The sequence below is a fragment of the Peromyscus eremicus genome, chromosome 10 (genome assembly GCF_949786415.1).
Source record: "Peromyscus eremicus chromosome 10, PerEre_H2_v1, whole genome shotgun sequence".
NCBI lineage: Eukaryota > Metazoa > Chordata > Mammalia > Rodentia > Cricetidae > Peromyscus > Peromyscus eremicus.
The window spans coordinates 9,627,364-9,648,192 of NC_081426.1; the positions used below are offsets into that span (position 1 = coordinate 9,627,364).

A 20,829-nucleotide genomic window follows, 5' to 3' on the forward strand; every position below is an offset into this window, starting at 1 on the left:
ATAATCATTATCGAGAAGTGTGTTGATTGTAGTCATTCTGTTGTTTGTTTTGTTGTTGTGTTCCAGTAATTATAGCCTTATTTGTTTTCTTTCAAGAGTTCTCAGCTGTGCTTACTTCCTCTCTTCAGCCTGAAGTATTGCTTCCAGTATCCTCTGTAGGGCTGGTTTGGTGGAAAGGAATTTTAGCCTATTTGTGTCATAGAAAGTTTTTCTCCATCAACTCTGGAAGATTTTTGCAGGGTACCGTAGTCTAGGTAGGCAGCTGTGGTCTTGTATGACTTGGAGTGCATCACTCCACCTGGCTTTCAAAGTTTCCATTGAGAAATCAGTGGTTAAGATGAGTTTTCCTTTATACATGACTTGTAGTTTTTCTCTTATGGCTTTCAATACTCTTTCTTTGTTCTGTAATTTTAGTATTCTATGTCGAGGGGAGTTTCTTTTCTTGGTTTTGCTTATTTGATGTTCTGTGTGCTTTTATCTTTATGGGTGTGTTTTGCCTTAATTTGGGGAAATTGTCTTCTATGATATTACTGAAGAACTCATCCATATCTTTGACCTGAGATACTTCTCCCTCATCTACGCCAATATTCAAAGTTTTGATCTTTTCATGCTGTCCCCACATGTTCTTTTTCTGTCTTTAAAATTTTTCATATTCTCTGCATGTGTGGTCTAATCCTCTTCTTTATCTTCAAGTCCAGATACTGTCTTCTACCCGATTCAGTCTACTTGTAAGGCTTCTCCCGAGGTTTTTAAAATTGCATCACTGTGTTTTTCAGTTCCATGTTAAATGCTTCCAATAACTTTATATCTCTTTATTGAATTTGGTTTTTTAAATCTTGGATTATTTTGATCACTAAATGAATAAAATTCAGCTATAGATCTGTGTTTTCCTGGGTACCACTCAGGAAGAAGAACACTACTGTTCTTTTTAAGTAAATGGAATTATTTGATTTTCATCTCCTTTACATTTCTTAAATTCTTTGATGAAATTTGTTGTGGAATATTACTTTAACCATATAAAGATGTATTACATTTGTTTATGTTGCGGAATATTACTTTAACTATGTAAAAGTGTGTTAACATTTGTTTAAGCTGCATTTGTTTAATTGTGTAAAGATGTGTTGATGTTTCACCTTGCCTACCTAGATACCTGATTGGTCTAATAAAAAGCTGAATGACCAATAGCTAAACAGTAGAGGTATCAATAGGTGTGGCTGGCGGCCAGAGAGAATAAGTAGGAGGAGGGATCTAGGCTCAAGAGGAGTAGAGAGAAGAGAAAATCAAGGAGACAAAGATGGAGATGTCAGGGCCAGACAAGGAGGAAGCAGGAAAGTAGGACATACAGAATGAAAGAAAGGTAAAAAGCCCTAAGGCAAAATGCAGATGAAGAGAAACAGGTTAAAATAAGTTATAAGAGCTAGCAAGAAAGAAGCCTAAGCTAAGGCTGAGCATTCATAACTAATATTATGTCTCTGTGTCTTTATGTGGGAGCTGGTTGGTGGTCTAAAAGAAAGCCTGCTACATAAATTTATAATTGTTTTTGGAGTTCTGTGTTCTGGAGTTCATCTAGGTAGTTCTCCCAGGAGAAACTTTGTATAGAGCTGGTGGATTTTGGGAGTTTGGAGTATACTGTCTTCATATTGTTTATGTCTTTATGATGAGACCTAGGCATGTGGACTTCTTTTTTGGCTATTTGTCTAATGTAAGAATCTATGCTGCTTCAGACTAGACCAAGGTGGAAGAAAGCTGGCCTGGGGTCAGAGGTAAATCCCTAAAAAATGGGAATAAGTTAAGAGGAGGTGCTTAGGCTTCCTCAGAACTTGGGGGGTCCTGGGTCCCTGCACTGTGTGGTGAGTGTGAGGTCCCTGGTAGGGAGTGATTGGCAGAGAATCCCAAATGAATGTAGACAGGTTAGTAGGGACAGCTGAGGAGGGTAGAGGAGGTAAACTGGGGGTGATTTGGGCCTGCACCACATGTGGCAGTTGGTCCCAAGGGTATGGAGATGGGCTGGGAGGAGGGGTAGAGGTGAGCAGCAGGGCAGATCTAGGACGAGCCTAGGGAGACCACAATGAGGGAGAGAAAGGAGGGCACAGGAAGCCTCCTGGGTCCCCTCCCAGTGTAGTGTTGAGGGGCCCTGGAAGAGAATGTGTCTGCATGGGTGCATGTGTTTTGACTGTGCCCTGTCATATAAGGCCAGCTGTGAAATCTGCCAATTTTGGCACTAAATTTTTTTGGATCTGGGAATATTTTAGAGTTTGGATTTTTGAGTAAGTGATGCTTCACCTTTATTGTTAATCTGCTGTTGCTGATTTTTGCCTATAGAGTTATGAGAGATTGCTCTATAGTGTCCCATGTCTATATTCTTCCTTGTTTTGGCAATGGCAACCCCAGCAGGCAAGTTAGGTCTCTTTGTCTTGTAGTTTTTGAAAGATTGTATATAAATAATGGGCTTTGTTTTTGTTTTTCCAGAATGCTAGGCAGAATCCACCAACGATACTATCTGTGTCTGGACATACCTTTTTCAAAACTTGTGCTTTGTTTCTGGGCAGATTCTTACACTGCACAGCTTGAACTGGCTATCTATCCTCTTGCCTTGGGCTCCCTCAGTGCGGGGATTTCAGACAGATAGTAACCGCTTAGCTTGATGCAAGCTTTTATTATCACCACCTCCTTACTTACACTTGCCTCTAGTTTAATTTCCTTTTCTATTTGTGTTTTCATTGTGGAAACTCAGTTTGTTGATAAAAGACATTTTTTATATGTGCATCTAACAGAGTAACATTTTTTACAATACACAACTTAAGGCATATGCTCTACAACTCTGTATAGTGTGCCTCTAATTATCAGTTTATCTAAAATTATGTTTTTAAATCTGTAAATGTTTGCAGATTTTGTCTATCTCTTTCTCTTATTTGTCCTCAATTTAATTCCATTACAATCAACACACCGAACATACTGTGCATTTTTTCAGTTTGTCTATAACATCAGATGTGGTCTGTCTTATTGAATGTTTATGTGAATTTAAAAGCAATATACATTCAGGTGGCAGATGGAACAACTTTTTATGTAAACTCACATAGGTTTAGAAATATTTAAATTCTGGTCTTTTTTTTTTTTTTAATAAATCCACCTGCCACTATTCACATTTTGGGATTCTCATATAACCGTTCCAATGTATCCTGTCTGGAATTTTCATATACTTTCAAGGAGAGCCAAAATGGAGTGTATTTACTCCATCTCACCTGGATCTTAAGTGGCCATATAGTATCTAGTTTTGGGATATATCATATTTATTCTGAAAATTTCCAAAGAGAGATTTTGGTTGTTTACTTTTATACTAACAAAGTGATAGACATTTCTACTTAGAAATTACAAAAATGAAATTTAAAGCCATTACATTTTTAGGCTTTTGATAATGCCACTAAAATGACATTTTCAAAATATTACACTGATTTTCAAAAATTGATCACTAGAACAGAAGGACAGAATTGAAATCCTCCCCATCTATTCTCCCCAGTAGTGGTCATGCTGGAGAGGCAGTAGCTGGTGTAACCAAAAGGAACCCCTAACATTGGCCCTGCCTGTCAGGTGACTTAGTTTGATAAGAACATTCTCTTCATGCAGTCTAGATTACAGATATGAGGGATGACAATTAGAAAGTCACCATCTCACAATCTCTGATAAAATAATATCTAAGAAAAGTTGCCCAATGATTTCAAAACGAGAACTTAAAAGAAGCCAATGGGGCACTTTATAATGGAGAAAGCCAGGGAAGGGTCAGTCTTAGGCCCAGACACGGATCACCAGCTGTTGTGAGCATTTGTGGAGAGGAAGCGTTCTCTCCTCATCTTGTGTGCACAGTGTGTCTGAGAAACACACAAAGCCTGTCTACCATCGACCAATAGATAACAGGGAAGGCCTGTACGGAAAAGCATTACATGACAGTGATAGGCTATCTCTGTCACTGGCCCCTTCAGGCAGATTGCAGGATACATATATACAAATACACACAACACATACATATGTGTGCCATTTCAGTACTCTTGTTCAGCTGTTAGCTATACAGGAAAGAGCAAAACCACAAACTCTACTTTAAACTTTAAGGTATACAGACAGAACTATCTATCTTTCTGAGGTTGTTTTCAACTTTCTATACTCTCTCCCTGGAAGTCTAACCTTAAGCTCTGATGGGAATAAAAAAGCTAATTTCCTCAGTGCTTCTTGAGAGATATTAAAGCCACAAAGAATAACTTCCCTTTCATAATAAACTTTAGTGGGTCAGAAAAAGAATTTAAAAAAAATGGCAGATTAAGCTGGGAGGAAAAACAGAAATACTCTTAGTTTTGTTCTCCAATTTCCACTTTCTTTCTAACATTATTTTTTACTTAAAAATGATAATTACATTCATTTATTTGTGTGTATGTGCATGTGTACTTGAGCCAATGTATGTATGGGGAAGCCAGGGACAACTCTGTGTTCTCTCCTTCCAGCCTGTGTGTCCCAGGGATTGAATCAGTCTGGTACACTTGATGGCAGGCATCTTACTCTGAGCCATCTTCCTGGCCTCAGTCTTGAGTTATCCTCAGGCCTCTGTCTCCCAAGAGTTGGTTTACAGGTGCCCATCACCACTCTGGGCTTCTCACAGTATCTTGTACAGCTTTAAAAATCGTTGCCTTAGTCAAAATCTGTAAATATCTTTTGGTTGCAATGAATTGATGACATATTTTCATTTTTTTAAAAAGGGCTTGTGATTGACTATATTTTTGGGAACATGTTTAAAATTGGCTAGCTTTAGTCATTTTCCAAACTTAGAAAAATATATCTCCTGAGAATTTCTAGTTTTATAGGCAGCACCTATAAAGTAGCTAGTGGGCCGACAATGAATGTAACCAGGTCTGTCTAATATACTTACGAGCTCAGTTACAGGAAACGCTCAACATAGTCTACATTTATTTTGGTTAAAGATGTAAAAATGGACTTTGTAGACATATGCCATATGTTCCCCTTGCATGCCAAGTTAGCAAGAATTAAGACTGAGATGGGCAAACAAGGTCACCTTAGGCTGAGCCAAATTAGACAACAGAATAATTGTCAGGTTTGCTGTTGGCAGGGACAGTTTGTTCTGAGCCAATCTTCATGAATTATAGGCTGTAATTTTTCCCGGTAAGTCCATTGGCAGACATTCTGTTGACAATTTCTCTGTTTTGTAAACACTGCCATTCCCCTCACTTACATTGTTTCCAGGCACAGCAGATCCTGAATAAATGGGTATTTTTGTTTGTTCCAACTTTAAGGAAACTTGCATAGATAGGAGTTAATAAAAATCAATAAGGACAAATTTAACTTTTAATTTGGTAGCATTTCATTTGAAATTTTTTAGATTTCAGCTATAATAAACAGAAATAAATTAACCAGCAATAAACTGAATTTCTGAGTGTAAATATCAGGGTGGATAAATTTTCTGAGGACAGCACCAGTGGGAAGGGAGTTACCTCATTAATCCACCAGTCCATCAGTCCATCAGTCCATCAGTCCATCAGTCCTGTTCCATGCTGCCTTCCACCCCACAGTGCTGGCTAGTTTTAATTGCCAACTTGACATCTGGAATCACCTAGGGACAGAGTCTCAAAGGATGGATTGGTTTGTTCCAACTTTAAGAGAAGGTTGGGCTGTGGGCAGATCTGTGGGGGATTGTCTTGATTATGTTGGCTGATATGGGTGGCACCATTCCCTGAGTTTAAGGCAGAACTTTGAGTAGAGATTACATACTGGTCAGTAAGCATCCACGCATTCTCTCTGCTTGCGACTGGATGTGAATAGCTGCTTCTAGCCCTTGCCTTGACTTTCCCATAGCGATGGACTGTGATCAGAAACCAGAAAGCAAAGAACTTTTTCTCAAATTGCTTTTGTGCCGTTTCTGAAGTCAGTGGAAAGGTCCCTGGTTTCCCTGCTAAGTGTGATGTCTGCCATCTCCATGCTATGGAGCCTGGATGCTAAGACCTGTGTCTTTTATTCTTGGTGGCTTCAGCAAGTTTTTCATGAAAGTAGTTTGAATTTTGTCAAGTCTTCTCTGTATCTTTGAGATAATGACTTCTTTGTGTCCTTGAGTCTGTTTATGTGATGTAGTGTGTTTACTAATGTGTATGTTGGACTGCCACTGGAATACTGGAATGAAGCTAATTTGTGGTGAATGGTCTCAAATTGTTTATTTATGTAGTGTGTGTGTGTGTGTGTGTGTGTGTGTGTGTGTGTGTGTGTGTACAAACATGCCACACTGTGCATGAGGAAGTCAGAGGACAACTTGGGGCAGCTGATTCTTGTCTTCTACCATGTGGGCCCTGTGGATCAAACTTAGACCATCAGGCTTCACAGAGAGTGCCTTTCCCCATTCAGCCATATCAGTGGTGCTCTTTTCTCTGTTTTAAAGATTTTCATTTCTTTTTTTCAGGCAAGGTTTCACAGAGCCCAAACTCACGGTACAGCTGAGGGTGACCTTGACCTTCTGACCTTCCTGTCTGTACCTCCCAAGTGCTTGCCCACCACAATTGCTGTATACAGTGCTGGGGATCAAGCCTAGGTTTTGACGCACGCTAAGCAAAGACTACGAACCAAGCTGCATCCCCAGCCCTCAATTATCATTCAGGTGTATTCTTTTTTTAAAAAAATATTTTCATGTGTACAAGTGTTTTACATGCATTATGTAAGTGTGCTGGTGGAGGCCAAAAAAGAGTGTGAGAGTGCCCGGAACTAGAGTTACAAATGGTTGTGAGCTGCCGTGCCGGTGATGGGAAGTGTAGCTGGCCCTCTCCATGCAGCAACTGTCCACCACTGCGTGGCTTGCTGGCTCCTTCTGACGCACTCCCGAGTCTGTCTGCATGCACTGTTTTGAGAAGTTCTGACCTGTGTGCAGGAGGGAGCTTGGCCTAGAGTTTCCTTTGTTCTATCGTGTGATCAATATCTGCTTTTGTGATCACTATCACTGGTGTGTAGAGTCTGAGCACATGCCTGCCTTCTGTATTTCCCAGAGTCCTTTGGGGGAACACTGGTGCTAGCTCCTCGGTGGTCTGCTGGAATCCAGCAGCGAACCTTTCTGGGCCTGAACATTTTCATATTGCTGCTTCAACCTCATTGCTTGTAATGAATCTGCTTAAGATATTTATTTCATATTTTTTCTTGATAAGTACTACGTTTCTACAAATTCATTCATTTCTTTATAATTTTTCACTTCCTCTTATTTTCTGAATTTTATTGATATCTGTTGTAACCTCTCTATTTTCATCTCCAATTTTCTTAATTTGGATTGTAGCTCTTTTGGCTACTTTAGCTAAAAGTTTATTAAAATGTATTTTTTCAAAGAATCAACTCTTTGTTGTATTGGTATTTTTGTGGGATTTTGTTTCTGTGTCCGTTTCTATGTACATGTTCTTTCTTTCCATCACCTAGCTTGTTTTTGTTTTTTCAAGATCCTAAGGTTCATCATTTGGTTATTTATTTAGATTGCTTTGAATTTTTTTCCTTTTATCCCCTCTCAAGATAGAGTTTCATTGTACAGCCCAACTGTCCTGGAATCCATTCTGTAGACCAGGCTGGCCTCAAACTCACAGAGATCCACCTGCCTCTGTCTCCTGAGTGCTGGGATTAAAGGTGTGTGCCACCACTTGGCCTGATTTTTTTAATGTAAACATGTAATCCAAGATTACATTTCTCCTCTCATCCAATGACTGATGGAAGCGGATGCAGAGATCCACGGCCAGGGCCCAGGTGGAACTCTGGGAGTCCAATTGGTGAGAAAGAGGAGGGATTGTATGAGAATTGTTGAGACCATGATTGGAAAAAGCACAGGGACAAATAGCCAACCATGAACTATGAACCAATAGCTGAGGAGCCCCCAACTGGATCAGGCCCTCTGGATAAGTGAGACAATTGATTAGCTTGAACTGTTTGGGAGGCCCCCAGGCAGTGGAACTGGGACCTGTCCTTGGTGCATGAGCTGGCTGTTTGGAGCCTGGGGCCTATGCTGGGACACTTTGTTCAGCCTTGGTGTAGGGAGGAGGAGACTGGACCTGCCTGGACTGAATCTACCAGGTTGAGCTAAATCCCCAGAGGAGTCCTTGCTGTGGAGGAGAAGGGAATGGGGGGGTGGGCGGGGGGTGAGGGTGGGAGGAGGGAGGACAGGGGAATCCGTGGCTGATATGTAAAATTAAATTAAATTATAAAATAATTAAAAAACGATTACATTTCTCTGGACTCTTTTCATTGTATCAACAGGGTTTTGTATATATTTTCACTTTCTTAAATTCTAGGAATATTTTAATTTTTTTTTTACTATGAAACCCATTCATTATTCAGTGTTTCTCAATCTCCATGAATTTGTATGTATGCTCCATAATTTTTCTTTTTTATTTCTCTTTTTATTTCATTGTGGTCATATAGAATAAAAGAAAATATTGATGAGAATACAGTACTGAAGCTGTTCTTCCTGTGTTTGGCTAACTTACGTCATCATACTCAATAGTTGAATGGAATTGGGTGTATCCATGCATGTCTCTTTAGTCATAATGTCACCTTGATGGATTATGCCCTTACTCAGTTTAAGTGACTTATTCAGTCTGACTGACTTTGGTTCAAAGTTGAGTTTTTTAGTTATTGTGACACCTATTTGTTTCCTCATCCCACTTGCTTGGAATTCCTCAACCCCACCTTAAGATTCTGTTTGGAATCCCTCTCTCTGTGCTCCCACCCTAAGGCTGTGTCTGGCTTTGGTGATTTCTTGGAGGCAACAGAGAAAAAACCCAAAACAACAGAATCTATGCTTTTTCAGGCAGGGTCTCACTGTGCAGCCCTGGCTAGCCTGGAACTTGCTATATAGACTAGGCTGCCTCAAACTCACAGAGCTCTGCCTCCCTTTGCTGGGATTGAGGGTGTTTGTTACTATGCCTGGATAATTCTGCTTTTTTGATCTAATCTGATAGTTTGTGCCTTTTTATTGGGGAAATCTATCCCAGTAATATTCAGAGAGTAGGCACAGTGTGAAAATGTAAGGAGAGATACAAAAAGACCAGCTTTGCTTTCCAGTCACGGAAGTAAGAGGACATGACAACACTGTGTTCACATATTAGTTATCCTGGGAATAAGCATGCTCAGGGAGGAGGCGAGCGCTAAGGCTACGACTAACATCACATTGACAGAGGCAAACAACAGACACACGGAGGCAGTTCTAGATAAAGCAAGATGAAGAGCAAAAGGAATGAACTCAACCCAAAGCCACCCCAGCTCCTAGCAGCCTGAGATTCAGAGACCCCCACACCAGGTCAGAGAACATGCTTTGGGGAAGTCTATTGAACAGAAAAGTAAAAGGGAATAGTAGAGAGAGGAAGGGAAGGGGTGAGGACAAGGGCGGAGCAGGGCAGATGGGCCTGAAATAAGGGCCTTGGGTGAGGTGAATGAAGACTCTGGAGAGCTTCGGGGTGCAATGGACTGGCTCTCCACCGCTGCTGCTTCCGGCTAGGACATTCAGTTCCTCCCCAGATTAGACACCAGGACTTCCCTGGGACGCCCTCTGAAGGCTGGGCCACAGGGGCTGACTGATGGTTAAATGGTGCCGTGCTGCTCATGGCTGGCCGCCCGCGGTGGCCATGCTGGCAGAGGAGAGTGCTGGTTGGAAGAATCACAGCCATGGTTACCTTTTTAGAGCTTTACTGGGAAAAGGGGGGGGGGGAGATAGGGAGAGAGAAAGAGAGAGAGAGAAAGAGAGAGGGAGAGGGAGAGGGAGAGGGAGAGGGAGAGGGAGGGAGGAGAGGGAGAGGGAGGGAGAGGGAGAGAGAAGAAAGAGAAGGGGGGAGAGAGAGGGGGAGAGAAGAAGACAGACGGAAGGAAGGAGCAGAAAGGAAAGAGAGAGACGCACAGAGGGCCCGCCTGCTTTTTAGGCCGGGACGCTGTCGCAGGTTGATGACGTAATTAAGGACAGACTCCTTACACTGACCCTGTCTTCTTCCTGGGTCCTGTTCTCAGGGTGCAGGTTGAAATGTTGGCTGCACCCCCTCCCTATGTCCAGGGGGCACTCTTGGAAACTGTATCCAGATTCCACACAGGCTCTGCTCCAACCAGGTTTCCCCCTCACACACCATGCAGTTCTAATGAAAAATTTCTTTTCCATATTCTAGAGGAACTCTGTCAGCCAGCTTTTAGCATACAGTCCCATGACAATTGCTCTGGGTTGCCACAGAATGTGGTTAATGGAAGGTCTGGAGCCACAAGCTGAGTCCAGCAGGAATCTTTTTTTTTTTTTTTAAATGACTTCCAGGATATCTAAAGAGATGGCTTAGCTCTTAAGAGCACAAGCTGCTCTTGCCTTAGCATTTGGTTCCCAGAACCCACATCGTGGCTTATAACCTTCTGTAACTCCTGTTCCAAGACCCAACTTCCTCTTCTGGCCTGTGTGGGTATAAGGCATATACATGGTGCACTTATATACATGCAGGCAAAACACTCATATATTTCAAATAACTAAAAACCTAAATGGCTTCCTGAACAGGGAATATAGCTCAGTTGATAGTGTTCCTAGTTCAACCCTAGTCTTCCTGGGTTCAATCCCAGCCTCTGATTCCAGCACTTAGGAAGGCTAGGCAGGAGGATGAGAGAACTGGGAGGTTTCCCCATCATCTCCTCTCCCTCTGCCACTACGGTACAACATTTACCTCCCTTTGTCCCCCGCCACAATAACTGCCATTTAAAATATCTACTATAGAGGGTCCAGGGTACAATGTGGACTTTCTGAGGCTCTCTGTCTTATACCCTAGTTCTGGTGTTCCTCTAACTGGGAAGGGAAAACTCCCTAGTCCCTCTGGACTAGATCCTCAACTTTTCCTGTTCTGCTTTGTAAAAACATATTTTATTTTGCTATTGAATCGAGATTTTCCCATCAGCCATCTCTTCCAATAGCTATTATTTAACTTTGCCCAGTTTATTCCCAGGAAATTTTTGCAGACTTGCTCAGTGTATTATATGCCATCTTCCAAGAAACTTCAAAACTTTTTAAACAATTATTCTTAAGAGAAAGAGGAAATCCAATATGGAATTTCTAAAAGTAATTATAATAAAACACTACCTGTTCAAATACATGTTTAAAAAAGAATTCATTAATCATTTTTAATCAATAAAAGAATAAATGAAGCATTCCTGACTCAAAAATTCTAAAAGGTGAGAAAACAAAATGTGGACTCAAACTAAAATGAATCACAGGGCAGAATGAAGCTTAAAGCAGTTAATGGGAGAGCTGGCACCAGCAAGCTCTCTCCAAGTGGGTCCGATGTAAATACTTTAGATCTGTAGAGCATGCGTTCACCATTGCAACTACTCAGCTCTGTGTTGTGGCACAAACGCTGTCACTACAATGAATGTGTGTGGCTGTGGTCCAATAAAACTTTATTTACAAAGGAAAATGGTGGCTGGCACCCAAGTACAGTCTCCCAGTCTTCATGGAGTAATCCAGAGAAAATTGATTAAGAGATAACAGAGGTGGATGATTTCTACTGCAGTAGCAATAGAAAACAAAACTTCACAGACCCAGTTCCATCCTTTTGGGCCTGGCTTGGTTTTTGGGAGCACTGGAGACTAGAAATCTGCATGGTCCCTTTGTAAAGAGCAGAGAAAAGGAATCCAGATAAGGGGCAGAGAGCAGCATTAGCAAACGGAGACTCTGTTTTCTCTGGGCCTGCAATAGTGTGGAATGACATTTCAAAAAGACCCTGCTGAAGCAGCAGAGCTACATACAGCCTGTGAAAACAGCTCTGTGAACTATAAGAGGAAACTCAAGGAAGGGGACATGGGAGTGAGTACATGCTGATCTGGACCAGCAGAATTCTGCCCGACTCTATGACAAAGGTCTTTGTGTCTGGACTGATGGGGGTAGCAACTGGATCTGAGCCAAAGCTTCAGGGACTCTTCCACACCTCTCCAGGAAGCTCAGCAGATAACACAAAGGTTGTTGGGGGGGCACGGAGCAGCAACCGGATGCCTCCAGGCCAGGCCAGAGATGTGACCAGCATCAGAGGGAGACTTCATCTTTGCAGCACTGCCTACTGGCCAGGTCACTGTGTAACCCAGTCTACCAAAGGAAGGCCTGGGGGTAAGAACAGGAGAGCCCTGGATAGAAACAGACCTCTGAGAGCCAGGGATGCATCTCTCAGACACTAGAAGAATCCAGCAAAGTGACAGACAGACTGTCCTGATATGGTACTCTGTACCAGCTTTCTACCGGCCATATTTACTCTTTGTATTCTTTATATTCATGTCAATTCAGCAGGCCAGCTCTTGCCCTGTCCACTCTTCCCTGTCTGCCCGTTCCTTTTCCGTTTGTTTCCACCAAAGAACACAGTCTGGCCAGGTCTGCAGGATCTCTAGCTCAGTTCCCTAAGAGCTGGTTACACATGTCATTACTACCCTCCCTTGTAACCCTTCATCTTCCTATTAACCCAATACTGACCACATCTTACCTGAGTTGTTCTTCCTTTCCACTCATCCCCACAGTAACTAATATACTAGGGCACATGCTGCTCTAAGTGCCCCTTCCTAAAACACTGGCACTTAGAAGTGGCTGATTCATTATTCCACTGTTACTCTACTTGTACTGTGGGCCTACCCTTTGATAGCACTGGGGCTGCAGACAATTCTAACTGAAAGGGGATAATGGGGGGCAGAGCCTGGCCCCTCACTACAGTCTAGCAGAAGAAAACAACACAGCAGCCCTTCATAACCTAGTCTCTCCTGAGCAGTGCAAATGTCTCCTTGAACAGAATAAGTCTCATTTCAAAGAAGTAAGTGAAAACGTATTTCTAAAAAAATTAAATATAAGCAATCACTTAAATCTAGATGTGCTAGTTCTGATGCGAAAACATAAGTAACATAAAACCCGGAGCAACATAACTCCTCCAAAGTTACTAACCCACAGTGATACAGTGTGAGTGAATTAAATCCCAGACAGACAAACAAACCTACCACAAAAGAATGAGTATAAATAAGTTCAAGAAAATCAAAGAAGACACAAACCTCTGAAAGAATTTTCAGAAGACACAACAGCTGAATGAAATAAGACAGTCTCAATACATGACATGAGAGAGAATTCAGTAAAGGGATGAAGGGGTGTGGATTCTGAAACAAAAAACCAAAGTGAAATACAAGAAAATTAAAATAAGTCTTCCCAGTGGAATGGTCAGGGAAGGGGCAGAATATTGAGCTTGGAGATGGAATCAGGGAAGAAGGACAATGGCTACTTCCAAGATACCTGAGACACCATGAAAACACCAAATCTAAGATTCTTGGACATAAAGAAAAATTTCATTCTAAAGGCATAGAAAACTTTAAAAAAAAATCATAGCAGAAACTTCCCAGACTTATGGAGATTCCAGTCCAGACAGAGAAAGCATTGAGAACACAAACAGCCAAGATCAGAAAAGAACCGCACAATGTCATATTCTATTTAAAATACTAATACACAGAACAAAGTAAGTGGAGAAAAACATCAAGTCACATTGAACAGAAAATAATAGGAACTAAAAAATCCAGGAGGACCTGGACTATAAACACTTTCAACAAAGAAACAAAACACAAAAGTGACATAGAAAATGAAGGAGCCTTCCTATATACCATAACAAACATGGTGAAGAGGAAATCAATCAGGAAAACAATCCAATTCACAGTTCTCTCTCTCTCTCTCTCTCTCTCCCCCCTACCTTGGAATAACCCTAATCAAGGGAATGAAAACCTCTGTAATGAAAGTGTTGAGACACTTGAGAGAAATTGAAGAACACTAGCAGATGAAAAGATCTCTCACGTTCATAGACTGGAAGAATCAATATTGTAAAAATGACTGTCTTACAAAAATAAACAAATACAAATCTAACACCATTCTTCATAGAAATAGGAGAAAAATCTGAAATTTCATTTGGAAGTGCAAAAGACTTAGACAGTCAAAGTAATGCTGGAGGTATTAGGTCTGATTTCGAGTTGTGTTATAAAATCAGTACAGGGGCTGGAGAGAGAGCTTAATTGGTAAAGTTCTTTCTGTGCAAGCATAAGGTCCTGAGTTCAGTTCCCAGAACCATGTAGAAAAGCTAGGTATGCTTGTAGTTCCAGCTCTGGAGAGGTGGAGACAAGCTGATCCATGTAGATTGTTGGTTGGCCAGCCTAGCCTAATCAATGAGACTCATACTGAGAGATACTATCTCAACAAAACAAGGCGGGTGGCTTGCAAGGATGACATCTGAGACTGACTACTGGCTTCCACAGACACATCCACATACCCACACACATGAGCAAGCCACTCACGTACATATAAACAAAAGGCCAAACAGCATGGTTCATGGGTACTGGGACAAGGAACAGAAAAGATGATCCAGATAAGGCTCACATACCCACAGCCATGTGATTTTTGATAAAGATGCCAAAAATATTCACTGGATAAAACCAGCCTCATTAATAAATGGTGTTAAGAAAACTAGTTATCTGTATATAGAAGAATGAAACTAGATCCTTATACAAAAACAACTACAAATGGATGAAGCTGGAAAAAGGTGACCCAGACACAAAGAAAAACCTATGTTCTCTCGCACATGTGCATCTGAGCTTTGAATATTTAGCTATGTGTGTTTAACATGGACTTGTGGAAATGAGAAAGGGGCAATGGAAGGAAGGAGGAATCTCCTAAGGGAGGGGCAATATTAGGTAAAATGAAAGTAGAGAGGGAGAACACTGGAAGTGGAAAGTAAGCAGGGAGGGGACTAGAGGTATGGGGAGAGAGAAGAGGCGGTTAATTATCATAGAGGGTATATGAAAAGCCATATGTAAATCTACTATTCTGTAATCTAACCAAGTAATTTGTCTGGAGATAGGAGGCTGACAGAGGTGGAAAATGAGAGTAATTAGAATCCATTTTAAGCATGTATAAATATGTCAAAGAACAAGTTTAATGAGAAAATAGAAAAATTTTAAATGGGCTAATAAACAAAGTTCTATAAAGAACAAATGTCAATCATCAATAAATATTTTTGAAAGTGTTCAACATCCTTAGGTGGCAAGAAGATTCAAGTCAAAACTACTTTGATATTTCACCTCACCAGGGAATAACTATCATTGTGAAAACAAAATCAAATGCTGGTAGATGTAAGGAGTTACTCCCTGATGGTGGGAGGGAGACTGGTGTGACCACTGGAAATCACTGGAGGGGTTTCTTTAAAAATTAAAAACAGAACTACCACATGAGACAGATATACCTGGTTATATATCCACAGTATTTTTTGCCCTACCATACAGATACATTTTTTTTATTGCTGCTCTGTTCATAGTAGCAAGGGAAACAAGCATAAATGGCCATCAGCTGATGAATAATGAAAATGTGGGAGACAAACACAATGCAATTTTGTTAAACCATAAAGAAAAATTAAACTGCAGAAAAATTAATACAAGTAAAATACATTAAGTGAGGTAACTCTGGCTCATATAAAACAAGCATCCATCCTTATATGCAGATCCTATATTTTAATTTTTATAGAGTGGATTTATGTAGACATGTGTATAGAAATCAGGAAACTAGAAAGGGACCAAGAAGAAGCGGGGAGAGGCTTTATGAGAACAGAGGGAGATGAGCACATTTCATAGGACAGTAGAAGGGTCAAAACTGGACATAGAATGCTTCAGTAGAGGTGGGGAAAAGAAACATAGAGGATGTAAGGGAGGAGGGTCAACCAGAACTAAGTATGCGCAAAGAGCTAAAAGAAAACCCTACGATTTTGTAGGCTAATTAAAGAATAAAAGTTTGGACAAAGGTACCATGTGCAAGTGGGGGACTATGTAGGCTGGCATGAGACAGCTGTCATCAAGTCTTACTTGGTTGTGGACCAACCACCCTGAGTGCAGGTGACAACTAGTATTCAACCTACCAGATGAATAACTCTCTGATGGGAAGCCCCACTTGGCAAAGACCATAGGGTTACTGGCTCTGGAAACTGGTTGCTTCTGTCTGTAATTTCTCATGTGTCACTACATTTCTTCCCTAAAAACTGCTATGGGTGTTTTCTCACTGCTTGTCTGTTTATCTCATGCATCTATTCCATCTATTGGGGGCACTTATAGCTGTGGAATGTCAGGAAGATAATTTCTACTTAAGCTGTATAATTCTGATGAATAGAAATAATACTGGGGTATTTTCATAACTGACATAGGAAAGTAACAGTATTCTCAGTCACAAAGATAGCTAATTTTAGACTTCAGAACAAATTCAAAACAGAATAGCTACCCCTGCAGAGAATACACAAGGACAAGTTCCCAAGTGGCTGTTAAATCAAAGTCAGGCTGATAACACTGAGACATGGCTCCCTGTACAGGTCCTTTCAGTGGTTGGCTTTCTGCATATATTCCTAGCCTCAAGGTTCAGCCAACTAACTGTTTATTGTTTAAGTCCTGAATTTCAATGTCACTTTCTGTCTGGGAATCCTGACCACTCAGAGATATGTGCACAGCCAAGTGTTAACCCACTGGCCAGTCAGCACCACCTCCCTAGCCTGAGAGAAACTGTGATTTATCATGTATTATGAGAATGGGTTGGCCCCTGAAAATGTAACATATAAATGTCCAGAGTTTGGCTATTGATATGTGTGTGTGTGAGTGTGTATGTGTGTGTACTGACAGGGAGATGTAGCTGGGCATACAGAGAGAGCTGAGGAGAGAAGATGAGTAGAGAAGTAGTAGAGAGCTGTGTGAGAGAGCTGCTGCTATGTAGGTGAGAGAGCTGTATGAAAGAGATGTGTGCAGAGAGGGCTGTGTGTAGAGAAAAGAGATATAACTGTAAATAGAAGTATATGGCTGTGTGGAGAATGTGTGGAAAATGTAACTGTGTGAAAATAGATGTAACTATGTATAGAGATGTATGGCTGTGTAGAAGAGAGATGTATGTATGTAAAGAGAGATATGTAGCTGTATGTAAATAGATGTAACTATGCGGAGACAGAGAGAAAGAGAGTTTTCAAGATGAAGTAAAAGAGAAAGTTACCATCAGAAAGCATGTGTGTTTCTTTATTTTTCCCCTGAGATAGAAGTCTAGCCTTCAGATAGATAAGAATTTTTCCTAAGCCCTCGCTACTCTGAGGCATTCTTTTTGCTACCCTGGGTAAGTTCCAGGAGCTAGCCTCCTGGGCTGTGTTAACAAATTACATAATCATCTCAGTAGGTTCAGGATAGGTATCTGACAGTTCAACATGCCTGCATGAAGGTCCTGAAGAAACTAGGTATAGAAGACACACATCTAATAGAAAGAAGTCTGTATATGTTAAATCTATAGACAAAATTATACTGAACAAAAAATATTGAGGCCATTTCCTCTATAACCTTAGAATGTGACAAGGGTTCTCACTCTCTCTACTCTTAGTCAATATTGAGATTGGAGTCTTGGAAATAGCAGTAATAAAAATAAATAAAAGGGATATAAGAAAACAGACAAATTATCTCTACTTGTAGATTTCATGATACAGAAATGATACAATGGAATCCACCATAAGACTCTTGGATCTGATAAAGTCCTTTCAGCAAAGTGGCAGGATACAAAACCAACATACAGAAACCAGATGCACAATTGTATTTGAAGTGCTGAATGTGAACTACTTCCTTATATAGTAAACTCTCAATTCAATATATTTTACCTGTTAGAAGGGCCATTTGGTATTTTCTGATGAACAGCATGCCTGTGTGTGGAACCAATGGAAGGAAGATCTGGAAATGTGTTTTCTCCTTCAGGTGTTAAAGCTGGGCCAGCAAAAGCTTCATTTAGCATGTCTCTTCCATCCAAGGGCCCCAGGAGTTCTGTTTTATATACAATGAGTAAGATATGAGAAAAATGCAAATACAGTTTCTGCTAACTAGTTTGTGACTAACAATTCATGTGCCCAGTTCAGGTTTGTCCTTTGTTATCCACTGTATAGTATGGGGGGTGGGGGAGGGACCGGCAGTTCCTGTCTCTTATGAGTACTTTCATTCTACTTACCTCAGCCAGGGTCACCAACATGATTCTTCTCAAGATCAAGTTCAAAAATTCTTTTATACTTTGCCTATTCATAGTGCTTTTGTCAACACAATTCATCATTTGCTCTTTTCTTAATGTTACTCAATTGCCATGCTGTTTTATCATTTTGGACAATTATAAGGAATTGGTCTAATATATAGTACATAAACTTAAAAAGGAAAGTCATTTTTTAGATATTTTATGTGTATGTATATGGGCTTACATGAGTTTATGTGTGCCACATGCATGAAGCTGCCAGGCATCAGATTCCCTAGAACTGGAGTTATAGGCAGTTACCAGTCCACTGATGTGGGTGCTAAGAACCAAACCCAAGTCCTCTGCAAGAGCATGGACATACTCTTAATTGCTGAATCATCTCCCCAGGCCTCTCAGACATCTTTAAAAAATTTTTTCTTTAGATAAGTATTATTTTAAAATTTTAAAGTAATTAAAAACTGTGCATGCACACACACGTGTGTGTGTGTGTGTGTGTTTGAGTGTGTGTGTGTGTGTGTGTGTGTGTGTATGCACATGCATGAACAAGTGTGGCAGGCATGTGAAGGGAGGTTGACATGGGAACTGATTCTCTCCTTCCATCAGGCCCCAAGGATCAAACTTAGGTCCTAGACTCAGTGGCAAGCACTTTGCTCTCCATGCTATTTTGCAAGCCCCTATTTTTATATTTTTATTTACTTTTTGTGGTGACAGAAATCAAAACCAGGGTCTTGTGCATGCTAGGGAAGTGCTCTACCACTGAGCTATACTCATCAGTCTCCAATTAGAATTTTAAAATGCACAGGAAGAGGTATATTTCCATGTCACAGACATGTAAAGATGAGCAGACACACCTTCATGCCTTACAGGATGTTGTTTAGCAGGTTGAAACATAGTGAGGCTATGAAAAGTAGGTTAATCATGAGAAACATAAGCCTTGTGAGAAAATAAAACATTCCCAGGACCATGGTATTCATGTGGAGGGTGTGTTGTGTTTAAACTTTTTAAATTGTGTCAAGAAAGACACATGGCTTAAATTTTACAATCTTCTAAATGTGCACTCAGTAGTATTAATTATATCTACCACATCCTTGCATAGCTCATCTGTAGAAGTTTAACACTGTGGAAAACTAACTATATCCATTAACAATCCATTTTATTTCTTCTGCAGCCCAGTAGCTACCATTTTATATTCTTTCAATGAAGTTATCAAATTTAGATATCTTATATAGTATTTGTAGTTTTGTGACTGGCTTACTTCAATAAGTGTAAGTTCTTCCACCTCCCATTTTCCCATGTAATATTTTGTGAGAGGATTTCTTCTTTTCAAGGCTGAAAAACATTCCATCCACTGGGTCATCTATTTATGCAAACTTGGTTGCTTTTATCACCTAGACTTTTAAGGCAAACCCAGGTATGAGAGTGCTGATATGCCACTTAAAGAGGAAGGCAGAGAAAGAAGATTAATCAGTGTGGCACACTGGAAAGACTACCAGAGGGATCCAGCAACCTCATTCACCTGAGCATAGGCACGAGGCGCTGGTTTGCTCAGAGTGAGAATGAGGACAGAGGGCAAGAGATGTGTATAATTAAGTTGGGGCCAAGGCATAGTCTGGTTGACCATTGTCTCAATCTTGATGTAGCACGGTAGTCTGAAGTCCTTATGTGAGGGGAAAGGCGGCTCTCAGATGGTTATTCCTACTCCAGGTAGAGACTCACCATCAGAGAGAATTCTCACATAGGAGAGGTTCAGTCCTGCAAGGCTCTTTTGCCTCCCAGAACACAAGGTGACTGCAGATTGAGGACAAGGACTGGAGACCTTTAGGTCACATTGTGCAGGTGTGTAACTCTGCAAATCTGTCAGTAAGGCGCTTCGGTCACCCTCATCACTGTTCCTTTAGCCTCGAAGCAGAATGACAGGGCTGGGTATCCCCAGTTTCTAGGCAGGTGCTCCTGAGAGAGCATCGTGGGATAATCAGATACAGAGTAGAGAAGACACTGTACTCCCATCTTGCTTTCAGTAACCTCCTGGGCCCAAATGAGTAGTGACGGCCTTTGCAACAAATTCAGTTTCTGAATGTCTGCTGTGGGGATTGTGAGCAATGTTGCTATGAGCTAGATGGCACAAACACATCTTTATGGCCCTGATTCCAGTTCTTTTAGATGTGTATCAGGCAGTGGGACTGGCAGTTCTATGGCAGTCCTTTGTTACTGCTACAACAATTCAGGAAATTAAATTTTCAGTTTATTTTTTAATAATATTGTTTTATACATCAGACAAAATAACATTAAATAAAATAATAAAGGCAACTGACCAAAATTAAAAAAAATAAAGCAATCTGTAGAGACCCACGGAGGTTTTCTAGTTAGAACTTACTCAGGGTCTAAGTATCTGAGCTTGCTTTACCCAGCAGGGCTGCATAAGGGGATGATTTGACCACAGGCATGGTTTCCAGATGTTTGGAAGGGTCGGCACTTGGCTGTGCAGTATGCTTTGATCTAGCAAGGGGGGGGTCTTTTGTCCTGCCTATTGGCATTGTTAAAAAAGCCCTTCTGAAGAGACAGAAGGGGCCATTGGATTTTGATCTAGGCCTCCTGAAGCTATCCTGTGTTTCTGTCTGTCTCCTCTCTGCTATCTTTCTATCTAAAAGTTTCTTATCCCTCTCTCCTCCTCATAGGAACCCTGGAAAAGGTGGGAGCTGACCTCCCATAGATGGCACCTGAACAGGGACTTGGGTACAGAAGATAGATAAGTGAGAGCAGGAAAACCTCGTGGAAGCAGTTGG

The 20,829-nt window shown here is 40.9% G+C and overlaps 1 protein-coding gene and 1 long non-coding RNA gene across 4 annotated transcripts in view; one reads left to right on the forward strand and one right to left on the reverse strand.

The window, feature by feature from the left end:
• The window catches only part of LOC131920899 (uncharacterized), a 129,166-nt gene that overhangs the window by 84,154 nt on the left and 24,183 nt on the right, over positions 1 to 20,829 (forward strand). The gene's annotated exons all lie outside the window — the stretch shown is intronic.
• The window catches only part of Wdpcp (WD repeat containing planar cell polarity effector), a 292,873-nt gene that overhangs the window by 12,944 nt on the left and 259,100 nt on the right, over positions 1 to 20,829 (reverse strand). For all 3 annotated transcript variants that reach the window (XM_059275369.1, XM_059275371.1, XM_059275370.1), the window contains exon 15: positions 17,691 to 17,850. In XM_059275369.1, the coding sequence (XP_059131352.1) occupies positions 17,691 to 17,850 (160 nt within the window). The remainder of the gene's footprint in view (positions 1 to 17,690; positions 17,851 to 20,829) is intronic.